Source organism: Mchenga conophoros, linkage group LG5 (genome assembly GCF_057382185.1).
Source record: "Mchenga conophoros isolate Kocher_MC1m ecotype Shallow Benthic linkage group LG5, M_conophoros_male_GT1.1, whole genome shotgun sequence".
NCBI lineage: Eukaryota > Metazoa > Chordata > Actinopteri > Cichliformes > Cichlidae > Mchenga > Mchenga conophoros.
Genome location: NC_140530.1, coordinates 28,951,432 through 28,974,961, shown reverse-complemented (window position 1 = coordinate 28,974,961; position 23,530 = coordinate 28,951,432). Strand labels below are relative to the sequence as shown.

The 23,530-nt window shown below is 39.4% G+C and overlaps 1 protein-coding gene across 2 annotated transcripts; it reads right to left on the bottom strand.

Moving 5' to 3' along the window:
* Positions 1–3,561: 3,561 nt before the first annotated feature.
* Positions 3,562–21,861, bottom strand: lmcd1 (LIM and cysteine-rich domains 1). Of its 2 annotated transcripts, none has more exons than XM_085274720.1 (7): positions 21,695–21,861; positions 11,702–11,805; positions 11,070–11,325; positions 9,457–9,606; positions 9,084–9,323; positions 6,486–6,704; positions 3,562–5,246 (listed from the first exon to the last, which is right to left on the bottom strand). In XM_085274720.1, exons 1-7 carry the CDS (start codon positions 21,719–21,721, stop codon positions 5,136–5,138), a joined length of 1,107 nt encoding a protein of 368 aa, XP_085130846.1. In that variant the 5' UTR covers positions 21,722–21,861; the 3' UTR covers positions 3,562–5,135. The 2 variants fall into 2 exon arrangements, with proteins under 2 accessions (XP_085130846.1, XP_085130847.1); XM_085274721.1 differs by lacking the exon at positions 21,695–21,861 and adding an exon at positions 12,559–12,576.
* Between the last annotated feature and the right edge of the window lie 1,669 nt (positions 21,862–23,530).

Sequence of the window (23,530 nt, the reverse complement as noted above, 5' to 3'; positions counted from 1 at the left end):
TTGCTAAATTATACACTGAAAAGCACTTTATAATAAAAGGAAAGAATATACTTAGTATCTAAATAAGAGGGTTTTAACAGTATGACAGTTGCTAATAATAATGAATTATAATAAAGCAGGAAGTAGTCTGTAATATTGTTTGAAATGTGAAAATAGCTGGAAAAGAGGGGAAAAGTTATAAACTTGTGATTATTTACAATAAAAAGACCTGCTGTGGTGATGACATCGACTTCTGAGCCGCAGAGTCTTCAAGCCAGTTATTATCATCATTTTAACTTTGTATTAAGAAACACTTAACTTGCATTAACTATTTTTGAACCAATCGGCACACAAACACCAGCACTTTCAGTCAGTCATTTAAGTTTGTTGGTTACTGTGAGTGTGAAAAGATCATCAACCTTCTGAATGAACAACTTTTACATTCCTAACAAACTCAAGGAAGCTTTCAATGCTCAACAAACTGATTTTCAGCCATATTAGGGATAATCATGTTGTATAATCTGTGTAGTCAGAGGCTGATATTACACAAAGATGAGCTTTTCTCCCTGCTTACAATGCACACTATTAAAGGCCATAAAACTCTGCAGATCAAATAAATTGTCTCACTTTGGGGCTAAAAATATCCCAATCTGTTTTTTCTTTCATGGTTCAGGAAGCAGCTGTCAGACGGTCAGCTGGGTGATGTAACTGCCCGGGAACGTCAGTCCAGAAACCACAGGAATACCTCACATTCCTGCAGGTAGTAGGTCAGCACACACACAGACACACACACACATATTAGTGGAGTTTTGTAATCCTCAGTGATTCTAATTTTTCTGCCTGCAGCTGGTTTATTTGAGAAAACTACCTGATTTGTTCTTGTGAAATTTTCATTTGCTATGTTTAATTTTTGATGATTAATCAATGTCTGTGTGTCATAGATTAAAATATAGTTTTAGTACAATGAAGAATATTAAATATTTGCTGTTGTAACAAGCAGTCACTGCCAGTCAGTGAAGAATAAGATGCTTTTAACAAATTATCTGTGTAAACATGCATCTAACCTTTATTCAGCCAGGGGGGAAAAGACTCCTGAGAAAAGAAATCTATTTACAACAGTGTCCTGGGCAAGAAAGATGCGGTAATGTAACGGTAAAGTAACGATAATCTAATTACCGTTTTTGCAATAGTAATCCGTTACTTTACTTGTTACTTGAAAAAAGTAATCGGATTACAGTAACGCGTTACAAGTAACGTGGGATTGTTGAGTTTACCTCGTCAGTGGATTATTGTTGAAAAATCTTGCTTTGGAAAGGATTGCCTAACTAACTCGTTGTGTTTGCCTTTACTAGGAATTGGGAGTGGAGTGTGTTTCACGGGAGTGGAGCCACAGTTTGGAATTGGAGTTTGGAGATTGCTGTGTCCTGTGTTTGGGTCTCTTCCTTATCTAAAACCTGACAGAACTATCCAGCCAGTGATGGACCTCGAGCCCATGAGATATCGCTACAGGTGAACTTAGTGGAACGCCATGGAAAGATGTTACAACACATCACCAAAGAGTAGAGTGTACTCCTCCAGGTGGTAACGGAACTAAAAGTCATGTTGGTAACACCACCATCCTCACTATAATCGACTGGTTTTCCAAGGCCGCCCATTTTGTGGCATTGCCTGGATTGCCTACTGCCTTGGGAACCGCCAAACAACTCATCCAACATCTTTTCCAACTGCATGGTGTTCCTCAGGACATCGTCTCGGACAGGGGTCTACAATTCACTTTCCAGTTGTGGAAGGAGTTTTGTTCTGAACTGAGGGGCCAAATCAGTTTGTCCTCTGATTTCCACCCCCAGACTAACAGCCAAGTGGAGAGGGCAAATCAGGAGCTGGAAGCCGTCCTTCGTTGTGTTGCCTTCTCTAACTAGTCCATGTGAAGTGATCAGCTGGCATGGGTCGAATACAGCCATAACTCCATCATGGAGGGTTAGTTGGCTGTGCCTTCCATTCAGTACTATGCACATCGCTCCTGCTGGTTGTAGCGGACCGCAAGGGCAGTTCTCCTCGAGACCATGGAGCGAAATAAGTGGCTGGACGATCACCGTTGTGTGTCGGCGGCGGCCTACCAAAGCAGACAAAAAGTTTGGCTCTTCTCCAGGTAAATTCCTTTGAGAACTGAGTCTAAGAAACTAGCTCCCTGGTTCCTTGGCCCCTTTGAAATCCAATCCATTCATAACCCAGTATCTGTCCTATTAACCATTCCTCGCAACATGAAGGCTGACAAAGTGTTCCATGTTTCTCAGGTGAAACCGGTTTGGACCAGCCTGTTGAGTTGTTTTAGTCCACTTAACTGAAATCAGGTTTGCTTGAGCATCAAGCTCATACTCCCAGCCTGTTTTATTTCGTGTTACTCAACCAGAATTAAGCAACATGGGTGCACCATAAAAACCAAATGTTTAAGTCCAACGGTCAGAAGGTCATCCCATTGTTGTTCAGGGGAGTGATAGAATATGCTTCATTTTTTAAATCCAACTGCTAGGAAGAAGCATACTGCTTTTGAAATTTAATAACCACAATACACAACAGTACACTTATTCATTTATTTTATTTAACTGAAAACAGCATTAAACATAGTGGGCTTTCACTTTTTCATCATATCTTTATAACTTTATTTACTTGATAAAGCATAATTTTTTTATATATAAATATTTGTTGCTCATTTATCCAGAGAAAGATTAACATCTTATTTTTCTGCAAAATTCAGAGGTGTAATGACTAACCGAGTTGGGCCAACAGCTTCCCTCAGCTTCCAGTTTTTGCACCATGCTAGGCTAAACACATTAGCTATTACAATAGTAGTACTACTACTACTACTGCTACTACTATTGGAATCAGTGAGTGGAATTGGTATTTAGTATTGACAGTACTGTCTATTATTTATATGCTACATCAACTCAAGCAATACTGCTAGCAGTTAAATGATAAAATACATAAAGGCAAAATGTTAGCTAGTGCTACTCTGCTAGCTGGTTGTAGCCTACATGAAAAGAGAAAAACAAATCCCAAAAAAGAGAAATTTAGGATTTGGGTTTTATCTGTAAACTACTGTATGTCAGAGAGATTTTTCTGATATATTTCTGACTTTAATGTCACAAAATCCTATTTCCCGCTCATTGTTTTTAACCTTGAATGGACTTAAAATGCAGTTGCTGAATTTAACACATGGCCAACTAACTTTGCAGCTTTATTGACCTCCAGTAGTGTCCTCTCAGTTTAAACTAAAATTGTCACAAAAAATGTTTACATTTATAAAGTTTTCAAAATATATACGAAAAAGAGGGACTAATTATTAGGAACAGCATAAAGCAGCATTTAGCAGCAGCAGAAACTTAAATTTATAAGAGGTTAAATGATTATTGAGTCTGCAGTTTCTTGAAATCAAACACATTTAACACAACATGGAGAAAGAATAAAAATAACAAAAACATTACATATATAGTATTAGCAGATATTTAAATCAATACTAAAATCGTGATTATGAAAAACTTATTTAACTAAAATCTGCTGTAGATTTTTTTTTTAATCCAGCTGTTTTTTTTTGTTTTTTTTACATTTTATTGTATTAATCAGTGCTACCTCTTTCCAGCCTTATGCCTGTCCAGTTTTTACAAGGCTTCAGTCCAAAACTAACAGGTAAAGTTAAAACCTGACCTAGTTAGATAAGTTAGTAAGTTAGATAACCCTTTGTTAATTTGGTATTAAGATAAAGTTAAGATCAAATTATTTCAACTGATCATTTTTTTTTTCATTCAACTGCCAAGTTTTCTATAAATTACTGTCAGTTTAGGAAGTTTAAGCTGACTCCCGAAAGGCTGATTCTGTTCATCTGGACTTCAGTGGGAGAAACATTTTGTCACTCATCCAAGTGACTTCTTCTAAGTGCGTTTTCAGTTTCTCCAACTGAAAACGCTACATCCAGATGAACAGAAACAACCTTCTGGGATTTATTTACCTGGCTGATTGAGCATGCATCAACACATTTAAAGATGACTGTTAAAGTAGAATATATTAAAAAAAACAAAAAAAACACAGTTCCTTGTTACTTCGTATGAAAAACAAATATCCTTTTTGCACAAAGGTGCAGACTCGTTTTTTCTGAGAAAATAAAACTTTAAGGGGTTCGAACACAGGCAGAAATGACTTTATAACAAAATAATTTTTCAGTGTAAACCTTCAAAAAACAAACTACAACAGTGTCGAGTAGGGCTGCTTCACACTGTTTTCACACACTGTTCTGCCCCTTGACCCTGTTTTAACGCTCCAATAGTTTAATGACTGCAGCAGTCTTACCCCGGCTGAATTACAAGGTCAACAACACAAAACACAAAAAAATATTTTTCAACACAAGCACATATTTTGAAATTATGAATATTTCACCCAGAGGAGAACAGTTTGTGCTAAGAAAAAAATCCAGAGGAATCAACATCCATGATTTCTTGAGACAATTTAAAATAATTACTGACCTCACCAGATGAAGTTTAACTAAAGACACATGACTCAAATCTGCAAAAAACACACCAACAAGTCTCTCATGAAAATGAGTGAGAATACAAAGTTTTCTCAAACAGGACAAGGTGGCATTTTATTTAGTTATTTACTTACTCATGTTAACTTCAACATTCTTCAGTTACTGGGTAGTTTCTTCATTTTTTTGCTGAAATTCAGCTCTGGGTTTTTGTAAGGTTGCAGGCTAAATGCAGAACATCTGTTTCCTGTTACTGTCAGTGCTATAAGTGCCAATACATCAACAAAATGTTTGCTGAAGTACTTAAAGCACTTTTGTATAAACCAAACAACTCCTTAAAATTTTGGAATACCAGTAATCTGAATAAGTCAGTTCACATCAATATCACCTGAAGTATTTCAAACTATAGTAAATCTGCTGCTGTGTTTTTGTAGGAAAGAAGATTTGCTAAACTATCAAGTGAACATATGACTTAAAGACTTTTAGCCCCAGTTTGTATTTAAACTATACCATTTTTTTCTTTTATATGAAAACAGATGCACTAATTTTATTGATTTGGTTTTAGATTTGTTGATTTATTTATTTATTTTAAACTTAAAATTGAACACCACATTTTGTAGTGACTCCTACATATGGTGACTCAGTGCTGACAGGGTGTATCCAGGGTTTGCCCGCATTTCCAGCAGCAGTAATGATGAGGATGCCATGCTTGTCCGTCCTTCGCCGTGAGAAAAGACTGGCTGAAAATCAGCTGGAGAAACGGAACAGGAGGGGGGATGAGAATGATGTGAGAGAGGACACAAAAAATAAAAACAAAAATATTATTCTGATAAAACAAATTATATCTGTGGTGTTGCATAGAGTTGGTAGACTCATTTCCATTTTTATGCAGTCATTTATTCTCATCTGGGTTTAAAACTTTTAGTTCATTATTAAATCCACATAAGAATAAGCTATGTATATATGAAAATACTTTAAAGCTTTGTATTATTATCTACTATAACCTATAACAGGGCCTTTTATTGTTATTTACCATTTAAATAATTTGTAATAAATGTAATAAAAAAGGAGCTAAAACATTTTTATTATTAACAAAACAGAAGAACTGTATACAGGCTGTCTGAAAAAAGATGCATTTTGAAACTATGACATCACCCATTGTTTTTAAAGTCTAGGCTTCTGTTGTGACTGTTGACATCTAACCTTTTTGAAACGGATGACATGACTGAAACCCCCCCCAAAAGATGCTGCAGACTCATGCATTAGCATCTAGCAGGTCACAAGGGAGGCTGGCACTCAAGCCTGTCTTACTTTATTCTCCTTATCATCACCATTTTAAACAAATGGCCCGGCATACTTTACTAAATTAATATCATGCATGTTTTATGATAGTTTAAAGTAGCACTTCAGTCCATCAGGAAAGTGTTTGCAGTGGTTGTGGATGGATGACACTGCCACATAGAGCTGTCTTTTCATACTCAAATGCAAAGGCATAATAAAAGATGGACTTAGCGAAAAAGCCAAGAGCTTGCATTCTGTGTAATGGCCACCAGGGGGTGTTTGTAAAAAGACTTCTCGTACGATAGAAACCTGTGAGGAAAACAGCCTTTGTCCTGACCTCTGTGAAAGTCCTTCTAATGTGCTAGTGGGCTCAGTAACTCACTTTAGGTCATACTGAATAAAAAAATAAAGTCATTTTGTAAATTTGGTTCATTCTCAGAGTCAGAAAGAGGGATTATAAAGTGCATGCTCAAGCAAAAATCAAAGTTAAAGAGGTTTAAATGTGACAGCAGTTAGTATTTTATGGTAGTTCCTCTCACATGAACACCTTATTTACAGTGTGTGATAAACTAAATTATTGCTATGTGATGACTTAACAGTAGTATATGGTATTGTTTTGTTTCAGATTTTCTGATTTCATGAAGTTCAGACTGCAAACAGATCACCAACACTTACTGATCAGCAATAACTACAGGGAGTGAAGCCTCACCTCGTCGCAGCCCGAGCACCGTGGCCACTGTGTCTGACAATAGTGTCGTCCGCAGAACAGCTTCTGATTGGACCAGAAGTAGACCAGGTCAGCCAACATCTGGCCGCACTCTGAACATACAAAGCACTTGGGATGCCACAGGGCAGCGTGGTAACCTGCACGCTCTGCATATACTGCAGGACTGTCCTTGGTAACTTCACCTTGGCAGCCGGTGCAATGCTAGAGGACAGAAAACTGTGTGAGAGGTCAAGTACGAAATTAGTGAAACAAATGTAGAGTCTCCTGATCCACAAGAACTTTGGTTTAAATCAAAACAGAAAATTCCCTCCACAGGGAATCTAGAAGGATTTCTGGATCCCGATCAGTTTAAAACATGACATAAATCTCCACCTCACTAATCAACCAATCACATGACTTCCCCAGGTAGAACAGGTAAATATACATCTGATCTCAGTTCTTTGAGCACACATGGTAGATGCAACTTTGGCACGATTTTGCCGTTGCAACACGTGAAAGTAAAAAACAAGCATGCTGTTCTGTTCTCACTGAAATTTGATAGAAAAATAGAAATATTTTCAGTAGAAACACAGAAACAGGTTTTAATTAGAACTTAGAGATGGCACGATACCACTTTTTTATGTCCGATACCGATATCATAAATTTGGATATCTGCCGATACCGATATGAATCCGATATAGTGTTTTTTAATCAACAAAACTGTTTTTTAAATATCTTGCTGCATTTTGTATAAGTTCATACTCAAGTTTAAAACAACAACTACACTAAAGCTATTCTGTTATACCTGTATGCAAAAGAGAATATTTCATAGTTCAGCAATACTGATCAATCTAATAAACTTAAACCTACACCATCCTCCCTATTCTGGTATTTTAAAGAGTACTTAGCATAAATATTAAGCAACCTAACTAATAGGGTTCCAACTCCCAGCAACAACAAAAATAAATAAATAAAAAATAGGGAACCACCCCTCACGCGCCACCTCATGATGCTTAATCGACGTAATCAACCTTAATTTGATGCAGTGTGAAAAAAAATGCACAGAAATCAATTATTTTTCAAGAAATATTAAATAGATTCAACAGCTTTCTTCAACAAAATTGCAGACTGCACAGATGGTACCTTCCCAAAGGAAAAAGTACTATAGCTTACTAGGGTATATTAGACTTAATAGTTACTATATACAGTAATTGACTTCTATTCATTTTACATCAAATTAAAACTTTGGGTGTCAGATAATTATTTATTAAAAGCTAGACATTTTAAATGAGAATAAGAAAGAAAAGTATGTCTTTGTGCCCCCTTTTCCCTGTTAATGCCCTATCGGCCCCCCTGGCTAAACTTTGCTAGATCCGCCCCTGCACAGTTACCAGCGTCAGCTACGTAGAAAAAGATCCTGGTCTAGAAAGTAATATTAAATAAATTCTAACAACAGCTGATCAAGCTTAAATGTGCTGCTGTTGTTCAGCTGCTGGTTTCCTCTTTCTGGTGCAAAGTGGGCCAAAAGCAAACAAGAGACAGGGACTCGCGACAGAAAAGCCGATCAGCTGATCATTGATCAGTTTCATGATTGAAGTAGCAGCAAGAAGAGGCAGTCGCTCCATATATCGCTTGTTAAGCTTAACGCAGGAATGCTTTACAAACATTCAGAGATGGACTTAACACACTTGCTTTACTTCTCTCGGGGATAACTTTGTCGGAGATGAAATGCCGGGTTGCTAGCGAAGCTCCACATGCTATCCAGACCACCACAGGTCCCGCATGCCACAGCTGCTCTATCACGTGATGCATACTGCTCCGACGTGCTAACGTTCTGAGGTGAGTTATGGCGTGTTGCAAGTTTTCTGAGGTGCTTTCGTGATATTTAATGGATCGGATTACATTTTTTATTTTTCTCCGATATCCGATCCAGTAATTTAGGTCAGTATCGGACCGATACCGATACGTAATATCGGATCGGTCCATCTCTAATTAGAACCAGTATTGCAAACAAGACTACAAATCTTTCTTTAGTGAAATAAAGGGAGCAATAGTCGACCAAAGAGTCCCAAAAATAGGCATAACTGGGCAGCGTTGGCAACATTAAGTGTTTCAAGTCAAACTAAAACCACATTTAGTCATCCAATTTTGCAGTTTTTTGTTGTTACAAGAAAGAAGAGCTGGCTGGAGGAACACGGTGAAGTTAGTGTTTGATTGAAAGGGGGCGTGATGCCCCTGTGCTGTTGTTACACCACACTGAAACAAAGCAAACAAACTTGCCCTACATGTCATGAGCAGACAGCATGTTAGCGGTACTGATCGTGAAATAAGACCTGAGAAGTTGGATAAGGAGACTTCAGCAGGCTGTTGTGCAGAGTCTGTCTGTGAGCTCAGTAACACTTTCTGCTCTTACTGTTGTTGTGACTGTATTTGATTGGTTTGATGCGAATTCGATTTCCTATGTACAATTAAAAGGTTGTATCATGAAACAAAAAAAACCCTAATCATTAATCGAAGCTTTCTCTCTTTTCCTTCGTATTGACAGATCTGCAGCTGGTAACAGCTGGTGATTAAAGCATCCAGGGTCATACACCCACTTACATATTCAGTCTTGTTGTTGTATTCTGTCCCATTTGTGGGGGAGGCGACACTGCTGTTAGATGAACCGTGATCCTGATGCTGAGGAGCATCCTTATTGCTGCTGCTGTGTTCCTTCACCTCCTTTGCTGTCCTCTGAATGGCTGCTTCCCTCAAAGCTTCACCCTCACCGGGTAAGGCCACCTCTCCTACTCCCAGCACTTCCTGTTTGTACTGCTTCACAAACAGCAGCATGGAGGAAATCTGCAGGAAGAATGACTCCATCATGAAAGTGATTAGCCAACTTTTAATCTTTTGATTATAGGTGGAATGATTACATACTGCTCAGGTTATTGATAATCATGTGTGTTGAACTAGTCACGGCAGAGTAATTTACCTCCTCCTCACTGGCCAGGCTCTGACACTTCATGGGGTCCTGATCGTAGGCGGGGAGCTGGATGAGGAGCTGCCTGCGTCGCTCCAGCGCTCCAACAGTCCCTGAGACTGGCCTCTGACTCTCTGGGAGGAGCTCCATGTACTGCATGGCCTTCAACAGATGATGCAGTTTTCACAAATTCAATCTCTCGATCTTTTCCCACTGCTGAAACCTGAGCTTATCTAACACATTTTAAGCCGTCATCGGACTCTCCCGATGTCGTCACTGACACATCTGTGGGTTGTCAGATTACTTCACCAGAGTGAAGCAGTGACTAAAAGTGTGGTAGTGGGTTGGAAAACGCAAACAAACAAAAAGTGAGGGATGAACCAAACGAGATGTTCAAGGTTTTTAGAGGCACATCTGGAAAACAGTCCCCCAGTTGGATTTGGATCTGCCTCTACAAGTTCAACCGCAGTAACGTCTGTCATCTTCATAATTATAGGCTGGGAAGCCTGAAACATACTTGAGTCAGGTTTTAATGGGACAGTTCATATTCTTCATACAGGAAGAGCAGCACCAACTGAGGTAAATCTGAACTAAAGTGTCCTGAGTGAATAAATAAAGGAAGAAGTTTGAGTTGTTAACTTGATGATGAAAATAAAATGTAATTTCATGCATGAATTTTTCTTGAGTTTTCAGGGTCCTGGATTGGTGACCCAGTGTTTGTGTTTTTAATTTAAGTTTTACTCTTTGAATTATGGTTTTCTGTCGTATTATATCCATTGTTCCTGGTTTCTAGGGTTCTGTTCTGTTTCTGCACCTTGCCTCGTGTTTCCATGTCTCAGTATCTAGTCTGCATCACCATGAATGTCTTGTGCTTCCTGTTTTATTGTGATAATCCCGTTCAGTGTGTTGAGTGGCATGGATGGCTCAGTAGGTAAAGTGGTTGCCCCATGATTAGAAAGTCGGGGACTCAAATCCACTGAACGGCTACCCTGAAGTACCCCTGAACAAGGTACCGTCCCTACACACTGCTCCCTAGGCGCTCGTGTCTGCCCACTGGGTGAATGGGGCAGCCCATAGGAGTAATTAGTCCCTATGGGGACATACACATTATTATTATTATGAGTTTTGCTTCTCTGTGTCCTGTTATGTCAGATTCGTCCCAGCTGTGTTCCCGATCCTCTCATTGTCCTACTTGTGTATTTAAGCTCTGCGTCTTCCTTGTTCTTTGCTGGTTCATCTGTACGTCTTCCCGTTCTTCATCCCCTACATTTCATCTGTGGTGTTTCCATGTCTCCGTTTCCTCATTCCCAGTTTCAGGTTTGTTCATATTACTACTACAGCTGTTTGATGGGGTATTTCTTTGGCTATTTGCATTGTCCATTTATTCCAGAGCTGTGCTTGAACAGGTCGCTGGAAGCAATAGCTGTATGCAACAGCTGAGCTAAATAATATCGCTAAAATGGAGCTCTTTACCGTGTTTGTGGTTTTGGTCCTGTTAGGTTATTTTAATGTATCTATCTGAAAAATATCCTGTGGTATCCAAAATCCATCCACTATTTTTAAATGAAAGAATGAAAGAAAAAGAGAATCAGCAGCAGTCTCCTGCACTCCACAGTGAATCCTACCAGTTTCTGGTTGAGGCCGGCAGGAGCCCAGTCATATGTGGTGGTGTTGAAGGTCGGGTCTTTGCGTGACACCACCGGATTGGTGACAATCATTCGGTTTCTCTTGTACATGCGAAGGCCACCACCTCCTTTAATCTTCGCTGTCAAATGGGAGCAGGGCGAGTCTGCGAGCAGGCGTCCTATTCGCTGGTCGTCTTCAAGGTCATTTCCAGGAGCGTGGTCGACCGTGCTGCAGCCACACACTGTGCAGGCTTTTCTGGATAGAAGAAACACCAAAAAGGATAAGCGACGATTTAAATCCGTTCTTGTCATTTTACGTTTTTGTTTTGTTTTTTGGCCAAATATTACTCTCTTTGGCTTGCTCAAATAAAAGCCGTTTGAATGCAAGACAAGAACATTTAACTTGTGTTTTTCCAGCTTGCCTGGTTATTTCTTCCATGTAGTCTGAAAACTTGGGAGTCTGGGCATGTGGTTTGACAGCCTACACCCATCTGGTGTTCAGTCAAACATATTTAATATTTTTCTTCAAAAGGAATGAATGTGTAAGTAGTGAGGGAGCAGTGGTGAGACCACTAAAATTTTACATTTCCTGTACAGGAAAAAAAATGAATTAAAAAAGGGGGGAACTGTACCTCCAAGTATGTGGCTGAAAACCAGAGCAGCTCTCCTTACATATGAGACAGATTGCTGCACGTCCTCCTCCTCCTGCACCTCCTGCAGTCTGCTTTATAGACATCTAAAGAGAGCACAACACATCACAACAGATAAAGGGCTGCACAATTAAGGCTGCACTTCTAGTCAAAGCATAGCATTACGATCTCGTGAGGTATATCTGTAATTTAAATATACTCATCATGGACATGGATGTCATGGTAATTATGCACATTTAATGATTTCTTTGAACTGTTCTTTCTCTAGGCTGGAATGACTGTACAGCACACACCTTTAATAACTTAAAAAGAAAACAAAAGAACTGAATGCACATGTTTGAAGTTAATTTAGATTTTTTTCTAATCTCAATTGAGTCAAAAGTATGTACATAGACTCAAATATCAAATATAACTATGGTTGACCACTTTACCTGGAATAACCGCATTCAGAGTTCATTTAAATATGTTGGTTTCTTGGCATGAACCTGGCTTTAAAAGCATAATCTACAAATTTTCAACAGGGTTAAGTTTTTGGGAAAATCATTAGGCAGAAGAGAACGGATGGATGGATTACTCAATCTATAAAAGGGTTTATGTTTTGAAGGGAGGAAGGTTCAGGGCTGAAGCAATCAGCTTCATGGGCTCATCCGGTTAGAATAAGAAAAGCAGCCATCTAATGCAGAATTATTTTCAGGGTACTCCTTTTATTCTCAAATAAATAAGGCAAAAAAGGAAGGAAACAAAGACACACATGGACTGCCAATGCTAAAAGAAAACAGAGATTCAAGTTACTCATTACCTTAACATTACATAAAATAAAAACCCAAACAGAACCTCACCTCAGCTGCCGCCCCGTGTGGAAGTGAGGAAAGAGTGAGCCAAAAGTGAATGCAGTCCTTATGTACTGTGTGACATATAATGTGTGACAGGTGAGTGCAATCAAGGACAAGCACCACACCCAATCAAAGGTGAGAGAACTAAACAAGGTGCATCTGGTGAAGTGAGTGGGTGTGCTGGGATGTGCTAAAAGGTGGGTCTCTACAACAGTTTACAAATTAAATGGAAGGATGGATGAACGAGTTTTCTCCCACTAAAGTCTAACGGACACTAAATGACATCGAGGGGAACTATTTTTCAACCACGACTAGAAGTCAATAAAAATCTTCCAGCTGGTGCTGAACAAATTTTGGTTATTAGTCACTTTTAATAGTTTACTTGTCTGAATAACAGTAGGTCCTTGTTTTTTCTTTAATATGTAACACTCACTTTAAACAGATATGCTCATCTATGTACTATAGGGAGTGCAGAATTATTAGGCAAGTTGTATTTTTGAGGAATAATTTTATTATTGAACAACAACCATGTTCTCAATGAACCCAAAAAACTCATTAATATCAAAGCTGAATGTTTTTGGAAGTAGTTTTTAGTTTGTTTTTAGTTTTAGCTATTTTAGGGGGATATCTGTGCGTGCAGGTGACTATTACTGTGCATAATTATTAGGCAACTTAACAAAAAACAAATATATACCCATTTCAATTATTTATTTTTACCAGTGAAACCAATATAACATCTCCACCAGTGTTGGTCAAGTTACTTGAAAAAAGTAATCAGTAACTAATTACTGATTACTCCCCCCAAAAAGTAATCCCGTTACTTTACTGATTACTTATTTTCAAAAGTAATTAATTACTTAGTTACTTAGTTACTTTTTAAAAACACGATTTACAACCTGAAGAGGTGATAAAGTGAGATCTTTCAGCCCAATTCTACTTTTTCTACATAATCCATCATACAAAATGTAATCAAATGGAAAAGTCTCTTTTTTTAACTTGTTTTATCAGTTTTAATCTTTTAACTTTATGCATCAAGCAAAACATTTAATTATATGCAACATTCTCTGACTTGAATAAATTAGTTTAACATTTAAACCTATTTACTACACATTCCAGCACATAAAATAAAATATTTTTTGTGTTTTCACTCACTCTTTCAAACAGATGCAAGTAAAACACAGCAGAAAATAAATAAAGTCAAAGACTCAGCGGTCCTTTTGCTCTATTTTCACCTGTAAAGCAGGAGCAGGGTAGGCGGAGGGTTACCCTGGTGCAGGTGTGCTGCGGTCAGTTGAAGAATCCGCGCGAGTGTCTCTGTGAGTTTCCCCATCACGTTGTAGCTACTCGGTGCTTGCTCGGAAGTTTAGGGGTTTTTTTCGCTGTAAAAAGAAGTTTTCTTCCCACGCACGATGGACGCTAATGTTTTTGTCACTTTTTATGGAATCAAACTCAAAGTAAGGTCAGTACTTCCACACTTTAAACGCTGCACGCTCATACTCTCTCCCGCACTCGATATATTATCCATTGTTGATCTGCACACAGCTGCTGTCACCAACGTCGCACTTGCTTACGTCACTGTCATGAGACATTCTCGCAAAAAAAAAAATCACGGTTTTAGTAACGCAGTAACGCAGCGTTCCTATGGGAAAGTAACGGTAATCTAATTACTCATTTTGCAATAGTAATCCCTTACTTTACTCGTTACTTGAAAAAAGTAATCAGATTACAGTAACGCGTTACAAGTAACGCGTTACTGCCCATCTCTGATCTCCACATTCACAAAAATACATTTCTGACATTCAAAAACAAAACAAAAACAAATCAGCGACCAATATAGCCACCTTTCTTTGCAAGGACACTCAAAAGCCTGCCATCCATGGATTCTGTCAGTGTTTTGATCTGTTCACCATCAACATGATGGAGCATTGTCCTGCATGAAAATCATGTTTTTCTTGAAGGATGCAGACTTCTTCCTGTACCACTGCTTGAAGAAGGTGTCTTCCAGAAACTGGCAGTAGGACTGGGAGTTGAGCTTGACTCCATCCTCAACCCGAAAAGGCCCCACAAGCTCATCTTTGATGATACCAGCCCAAACCAGTACTCCACCTCCACCTTGCTGGCGTCTGAGTCGGACTGGAGCTCTCTGCCCTTTACCAATCCAGCCACGGGCCCATCCATCTGGCCCATCAAGACTCACTCTCATTTCATCAGTCCATAAAACCTTAGAAAAACCAGTCTTGAGATATTTCTTGGCCCGGTCTTGACGTTTCAGCTTGTGTGTCTTGTTCAGTGGTGGTCGTCTTTCAGCCTTTCTTACCTTGGCCATGTCTCTGAGTATTGCACACCTTGTGCTTTTGGGCACTCCAGTGATGTTGCAGCTCTGAAATATGGCCAAACTGGTGGCAAGTGGCATCTTGGCAGCTGCACGCTTGACTTTTCTCAGTTCATGGGCAGTTATTTTGCACCTTGGTTTTTCCACACGCTTCTTGCGACCCTGTTGACTATTTTGAATGAAACGCTTGATTGTTCGATGATCACGCTTCAGAAGCTTTGCAATTTTGAGACTGCTGCATCCCTCTGCAAGATATCTCACTATTTTTGACTTTTCTGAGCCTGTCAAGTCCTTCTTTTGACCCATTTTGCCAAAGGAAAGGAAGTTGCCTAATAATTATGCACACCTGATATAGGGTGTTGATGTCATTAGACCACACCCCTTCTCATTACAGAGATGCACATCACCTAATATGCTTAATTGGTAGTAGGCTTTCGAGCCTATACAGCTTGGAGTAAGACAACATGCATGAAGAGGATGATGTGGACAAAATACTCATTTGCCTAATAATTCTGCACTCCCTGTATGTTTGGAAATTAGCCTCGCTTTATACACATTAAGACTTTTTAAGACTTCTACAGCTGCCATCACTATACAAATAAGCTGCACAAATGAATGTAAACCATTGGAAAGCATTGGTATTGTGCCATTGTGTGTTATTCGCCCTGAGTATAACTGGCTTGAAACACAGATAGCTCAACCAGCTCTGCAGGTAGTCAGTTTTCCAAATACACATATTTTAATTTGCTGATGGCATTTTTTTTCAATTGTAAGTACATGTCTCATGTGATTCTTCATTTTCTTCTTTACTCTTTTTTTTACAATAATGTAAGTGAATGCCTGATTGACAAAATAATCATAACTAGGTTTTTCTGTAATGTTTAGCCCACTTCCTCTGCTAATGAGGACTGTTAGATGTGGAAAGTATGTGAGTCCTGACTGAAGAAAGAAATGCAAACAAAAAGTCCAAGTCATTAGAGACTCGTGTCACGCAGAGAAGACAGACGAGATACGGGGAATTAGACAACATTTCCAGACAGTTTGACTGTGGTGATGATGAGTACGATGATGGTGTGTGAGGAAGCACTGGGCGAGACAGAAGACGTGTTTTGTTTTTTTCCCCAAACATTTCTCAGTGGGTGTGGGAGGAAGAAAAGGGAGTGAACACCACACACACACACACACACACACACACACACACACACACACACACACACACACAGGATGGATGATCTCATCGTACCACCCAGTGACTTCATCGTCACTGTCCTGACAAACACAGCAGATTCCCCCCTTTGCTGCTCTTTATCCTGTTTACTCTGTTAGCATTGCGTACATTAGTTACAATGAAAACACATTTTTTTGGACTTGTTAAGGTTACTTGATTAGTTTTCTGGAGAAATTTAAAAGAGAACAAAGTTTGTGCGTCTATCATGACTTAAAACAACCACCTGAGTGTGAGTAAACAAGAGGCAACTCACTAACTCGGTTCTCACGAGAATACAGAGAAACGGAGCTGAAGTGTTTCTGGATTCGCAGCTGGGAGGGTGCGGGAATTTGGGGCAAGTTTAGGTGGAGAACTGGCAAATTTAGCCCACTTTGACCAACCTTAGACTATGCGTGGTGACCTTCAGCTGTCCAGGATACAGTTACAGCACCGGGGCTTTGCCTAATGCAAGTATTTTATTCTGGCTTGCCAGAGTATTAAAAGAGCAAACTGTTTTGGCTTTCTGGCTTGTTAGGCATTTAGTTGTTATAGCAAACAGCTAGCTTTTATGTCACTACTGACAGCTAAACAAAGAGCAACATGTGAGTGATGGCAGACTGTTTCTAAAGGCTTTGGCAGGAAATCTGAAGACTGTGCTGCTGAAACAACCTGCTGCTATTTGTCTGGACTGTCCACCTATCCATCTGTCAGCAGGCATTAGCTCTCCCATCCCTCCTAAAAGGCATTCGCTCACGTAACATTGCTGAATACATGCAGAGACACACACATTCGAACAAGATATAGACATACAAACTAAAACCTCTGCTCCATTCAAGTTTTCCAGCCTTTTCTTTTAACCTTGCAGCAAGGTCATTTCTCTGTTTTTACTCCCATCCACACAGCTTAAGTGAGGATACAGGCGTCTTCCAACCAACAAAAAAAAATGCTAAGAAGGAATTTGCCAAACAAAATGAAATTGGGTTAAAAAGTGAAAGATGATGACATTAAAAAGAAAAGAGGTTTCTTTGGGTTTAAATGTAGAAGGACACTTATCGTCTTTAAAAACCTTTGAACATCCATGAATCTCTGAAGCTCTGAGTTTTGGCATTAAAACGTTCATCTAACTCTAGGAAAGAAGGCAAACATGTTAGTAATAACAGGGTTCCTTTTCAGGCAGAGTGATGAATCTGATGCCACCAGCGAGGTGTAAAGACAGAGACGGATAGTGTGTTTAAGTGTGTTTGACTGTGAAGCGACTGGTGATTGGTGCGTGTTGAAAAGGTCACAGCTGAAATAGAAACAGCTGAAGAAGAAAAAGACTTCATTAAATCCCCTTGGAGTACACTGACTGGCTCACTGTGTTTATTGTTGAGTAATGAGTGAACATCAGTCACCAGGAGGTCAGAGTGAAGCACCTCACTGAGGTTTGAGGTTTGAGTCGAACGCAGCTTTAATAAAGGGAAATTTCACCAAAGAAGGCAGTGTGATTTCTGTCTTCCTGTAGAAAGCCAGTTTGTCAGATGTTTGTTTGAAGAATTTTTACTAATGAGTCATAGTCAGAGCAGACGTTACTCAAAAGCTCCTTCAAAAAGAAAATAAACAAGCAGATCATGCAGTATTTTTCTTTTTGAATGGAGGTTTTTCTGTACTTCCAGAAATGCCTTTTTATGACTATTACCTTATTTTTAAGATATTTTCTCCACGTGCTTTGGAACAATTGACCGTATATGATCGGATTTGGGGAGTTTCCTTGCCATAGATGCAAAATGTTAATTTGATCATCTCCGAGCCACCTTTTGCCCTCAGATTGCACCTGGATCTTTGGAAAACTTTAGTCTTTGGGATGTTTTTAGTTTTGTTAGTCTTTAAGAAGCAGCTAGACAAGCAAAAGCCCACAAACTGGGAACAGCTTGGAGCACCAGTAAGACAGGAATGGGTGGCCATCAATCAGAATTTAAAAATACAGACTCTTTGCATACATTTGTCTTGTGGAATGCTTATGATTTTTTTCACTACATCATAGAAACATGTAAAAAATATGATGTAAATAAAAACTGAAGTGTATGAAACACAAGAAGTCACACACTTTACATTCAAAGCATGTTTCTCGTCTCACTTCTGTTTGTCCTTCTGTGCAGAATATGATGAGTGATGTGTGAACTGTGCACAGGATTCAACACTGTTTTATCACAGTGACTGAAGCTTCTCAGCACATCCACTGAGAGTAGTTTCTATGAATATACCTGCTCGTGAGTAGTAGAAAGCTTTCTTCTTTTCATTATCTATTGTTACTTTTCAGCTTTTATTTGCTGTTTTGTTAGGTCTTGGAGAACCATATTCAATTTCAAGAATGTTAACTGCACTTAGAGAACATGTCTGGCATTAGGACTTGAAGGCTAATGTCTCACGTTTCATGTAAAAACACCAAGAAACTCGATAATAATACAAAACCGAAGATCATCATAAAAACAACACCAAGTGAGATCCAGTATCACGGGAACTAAGATTCACACTATACTTGAAATAATAAAAGAATCAAAACAGGAAATCTCAAACTCAACTGGTCAAATCATCAAAAACTTCAATAGAACAGCAGCGAAGAGATAAACGAAAATAAACATAGTAAACAAAAATCCAAAAGCTGCAGGGAACAAAATCAGGCGCCACGACACACTTCAACAATCTCATGTGCCTTAGAACAAGACAGACCAACAAATCTATCTCAACACAACACACAACACATACAAGCACAGTCTTTATCGGCAAAACAAACAGTACAGTAATTAGAATAAGTTTATTTTTTAACAAACCTCACTCTGCTGCAGGGCAAAGGGATCAAAGTGCAAATTTGAATCTAATAATAAAAGTCCTGATCCATTATAGAGTTAACACAGACCCAGACAATTTCTAACATTCACAATTATTACAGCTGATGACAGGAGGAAGCTGTAGCAACCAGACAAAACTGTTTTGTTTGAGCTACCATGAACCCTTAAATTACCGGCTTATTGAACATGTTATGAATTGTCTTCATTTACTTATATGCATATAAGCATGCATATATGCAGCATACTAACCTTTGTCTCCAGTTAGGTTGGACACCAGTCATACTGACTACATATTTTGGCAGCTTTATTCTTACCTCTGTTCATGACAACAAAAAATACTGAACAGTGTTATAAGCTGAGGAGAAAGCTTCCTTTTTCTGAGGAAAACGTGTGGCCGTTCTATATTTAGGAGTCAGATAAGGCGGGTATGTTGTAGGTGGGTACACTTGGCTGAGCTTCACGAGTAATGTCAAACACGTTGGCTATGTGAAGTGGAAACTACAGGAAATGCTGTGAGATAAGAGGCTGGAGGTCACAGAGGGGCAGCATCTTGACTTTGAATCAGAGCTTTGGCACATGGCATCCTCTGCATTTCCTGCTGCTCTCCATTTAAGACAAAATTGGACAAAAATGCCACGAGTGAGCTGCTGTTTCCAGCTGTGTCACAGTCTCCGGTTACTATTTAAGAGTAAACAGTGGCCTGAAGGAGGAAAAGGCTGGATAGGATAGTGGAGACCACAGGGAACTTTTATTTTTACCTGTAGTATACATATTTAAATCGGTTGCTGTTGGTGACTGTGTTTTGGGGATTTGTATTATTTAGTTTATAGTTTTGCAACATTTCCTGCTTTCAGTCATGAGATTGTGGATTCATCATTTTTATTTTTAAACTTTTACTGCAACAAAAGTGATCATTTTATGGCAACCTTTCTTTTTCTTTGTAACCTCAATATTCATAATATGAAGCTTTTTGGGGGCGGGGGGGAGTTAACAACATGTAACAAAAGAATAACGAGAGGGGTGCATGTATGGGGGCACACTGCAGGTTATTTCAATGCTGGTGATGGCGGTTTTTCCAGCTCGGGGGTATAAAGACAGGGCTCACGCCACAAACAGGTGACGCTGATCTGTCAGGTTATCATCCTCGGACTGATGTGACCTCTGGACAAACAGCCAGAGGCCGAATTACAGGAGGGATCTGTGGGAAACAAAGTGCCTCCAGCACAGACCCAGCAGGCAGATCAGGACCTCGTGGTCATGGATTACCTTCGCTGACTGAAATAGAAACCTCCAGCTGTTAGACTCAGACTGCAGAGAGATGTGTCCAAACTGACTTTAGCCTACAGCACTTATAAACATGACCAGAACTGATCACAGTGACTAAAGCTTGCAGAAAGCTCGACTCAAGCTGGACTTCTGTTTTTATTTGTTTGGAGGTTCTTCCTCATTGGGTCAGATCAGGACATCGGATGTAATAATGTAATCTGAAATCAGAAATCAAATTGCTGTAAAGTGTGTTAAGTGTGTGTAAGCTCAAAGTGTGTACGTGGCCCATTATTCATTTAAAGTTAGAGGGTGCCATCACTGAGTTCAGCATTACAAAACTGAGTGCAGTGTGGTTGTGTTAGATTCACTAATGCTGCTTTCCAGCTTACTATGATCACAATTACTATTATTACTATGATTACTATTATTAAAATGTTTTCAGCTTCTACAAGAGTCACTTTGCATGACACAGAGCTCAGAATAATCCTTATTTATATCACACTATCTTATTCTCTCTTATTCATTACCTGTCCATCTCCTTTTAAACCATCAAACTCATTTCTCTGTTTTTCTGCATGATAAAGAAACACTGCTGTATTAAATGAAAGAAATCTGCCAGAATTTAATTGCAGTAAATTGTAAGAAATAAATGTGTAAAATTACAGAGAAAGCTCTGGTAGCTCAGACTGTCCTGTAATTATAAGAAACGTCTTAAAAATCAATTGCTTAATTACTCTTGGTGTAGTATGAATGGCAGAGGAGGAGGTTTTTATCAGCAGGAAAAGCTGTAAAACGTATGAAAATACAGTTAAAAGACTAAGTCTATGTCCTCTGTTATATTTTCCAAAGATGTGCTGAATTGGAATGTTTCCTGACTGGATTTTGGCCCCTGGGCCTCATGTTTGACATCCCTATTTTAAAGCAACTTTCTTCTGATTGGTTGCTCCTCAGGTATACCTGAGATGACCATATTAAGGACACCTGTCTTTATCTGATGTCATACAGATCCAAGTCTAGAATGAAACAGTCTGAAGTCTCGGCTTTTGCTCACAGGAATTACTCACACGCACACTGACCTCATTATGTGAAACTTTGTGTTTAATGTGAGCATACACCACTGCAACTGCATATAATCACAGGAAAGAAAGAAAAGCAGGATAGGTTACCTTTAAATGAACATCATACAACTCAGATGACACTTGATTTTCTGTATAGCTAAATAAAATAAAACCTCTCTCAGACAAAAATTCGTGATCTTGAACACTGATGAATGAATGTTGAAGAAATGTGAGATTCTTCTGAGGCTTGAATGTAAAACATCCACACTCATAGCTGACAGAGATTTCAAACCTCTAAATGTCAGGAAAGCTCACTTAGGCACATCACAGAGTTCCTTCTGACCTTACACTGATGTGATGTGCCACACCAGCAAGTGACCCTCTGACCCACTGACCTCCACATCTGGAAATATCTGTGAGCAACAATCTGTACTGATGCAGATGTTTTTACCTTCTCCATGGCTGAGTTCACGTCCATGTAGTCCAACGTCCGTCGGCGAGCTGTCTCCTTGGCTCCTCGACTCCGTCTGCCGCCGCTCTTCCAGAACAATGAGACTTTAAATTCCTCTCCCGTTGACCGCACTTCCTCACTCTCCGCCCACAGTCGGTTCTGCTGCCACTCTGCTCCGCCGGCCCTCCACAGCTCACAGCAATTTAACCGTCCACACCTTCATCAGCCCTCCTTTCTTTGTCCTCTGCTTTTACATTTCTCTCTTCTCTACACTCAGCAAGATTAAAACTGACCTTTCTCCTCTTCAGCTGTAAACTCCTGCTTTTACTTTTCCATTCAGCGTATTCCCCCCACTCTTCCCTCCTGATCTGTGTGGTTGCCAGCTCTGCTTCTCCACCCTCTGCAACATAAACTGAGCAGGTTTCTTCACCTCTTGATTTTGTTACAACACGCAAGGGGGGAAACTGGGTTGTTTTTTGTTTGTTTTTTCCTGCAAAATTTCTAATCTTCCAGTTTTACAGTCTGCTAAGTGGGGAATTCACACTGCTGTGCTAAATTTTGCAGGCACTTGCAGTGTTGACTGTTCCAACCACAGCTGCATTGTCCCTAATCACAGCTGCTCTCTGCTGCAGAACAGCACACTGTTGGGACTAACTGGATCAGTGAGGCCTGACTGAACTGTTTGTGTTTTTAATCTCAGACAAAGACTGAGAGGGAGTCCCTGCTCACACTCCTCCAGCCAATCAGAGTCACCCTGTAAAACTTCTCAGCAAGTAGGAATGGCTGAATTTCCTCCTCCTCCTCCTCCTTTTCTGCATTTTCAGTGTGGCTCAGAAAAGCTTAGACCAAGGCATGAGCAACACACCTCAGGTTTGCAGGTCCAGACGAGGCCTAGTGGTGACTAACACGGCATGGCCGTGTTTTTGTTATGGCTTTGATTTCTTCAGGATTGGTCTTAGCGGGCTGTTGAAGGTCCTGTGAGTGCAGAACAACGGCTTCATAGCTGAAATGTTCTGGCGATCCCTCTGACTGTTGATGATCGTTTTCTCTCTCATCTTGTGCTTTTATTTTGTAGCTATCTGTGTCTATCAGAAATAGCTACAAAATAAAAGTCTATCTCTGCAGCTACACCTTCTTGTCTCTTTCTATGGCTTAAAGCACACAGCTTTGAATGAGCAAACTAACATTCAAATCAAGCTGATATGTTGGCCTGGTCTGAGCTCTTCAGTCTGCACATGTTAGTAACCCACCCTTTTTGACAGTAAAGTCATTCACTTGTTTAAATTTAAAAACCCAACGCCATTGCAGATAGGCCATTATCACACCTGTTTTGGTACTAAAGGGATATGTTTAGATCCTTTGAGGCACTTTATGTCTGTAATTGATTATGATGATGTGATTTATATGGATGCTTTGTCAGAATCCTTACTGATGCTAGATTCTGTCTATCATGGAGCACTGATTCAATATAAAGGCTTGTACTCTTCACTGTATGCTGTATGCTCAGGTTGAGCGGTCTTCTTTGTCATGTTATAGCCCTAGCCACTGAATTGTTGTTATTTATAAGGCTATTCACATAAAACAGCACACATTTGCTGCCTTCTTACTTACTGGCTTGCATTCATCAACTCAATTTATCAAATGAGCATTCAGCTTTGCAGCTCCTTGCTCCTGGGATCAGCTGCAGAATCAACTAAAATTTCAGGAACTGCCCTCACTAAATGAATTGAATTAATTAAACGAAGTCACTTCAGGCTGCAGATGTTTTCCTTGAATATGTTTAACTTTTTTTCTGGCATTATAGAATTACTTTTACTAAAGCATGTGTTTTTGTTA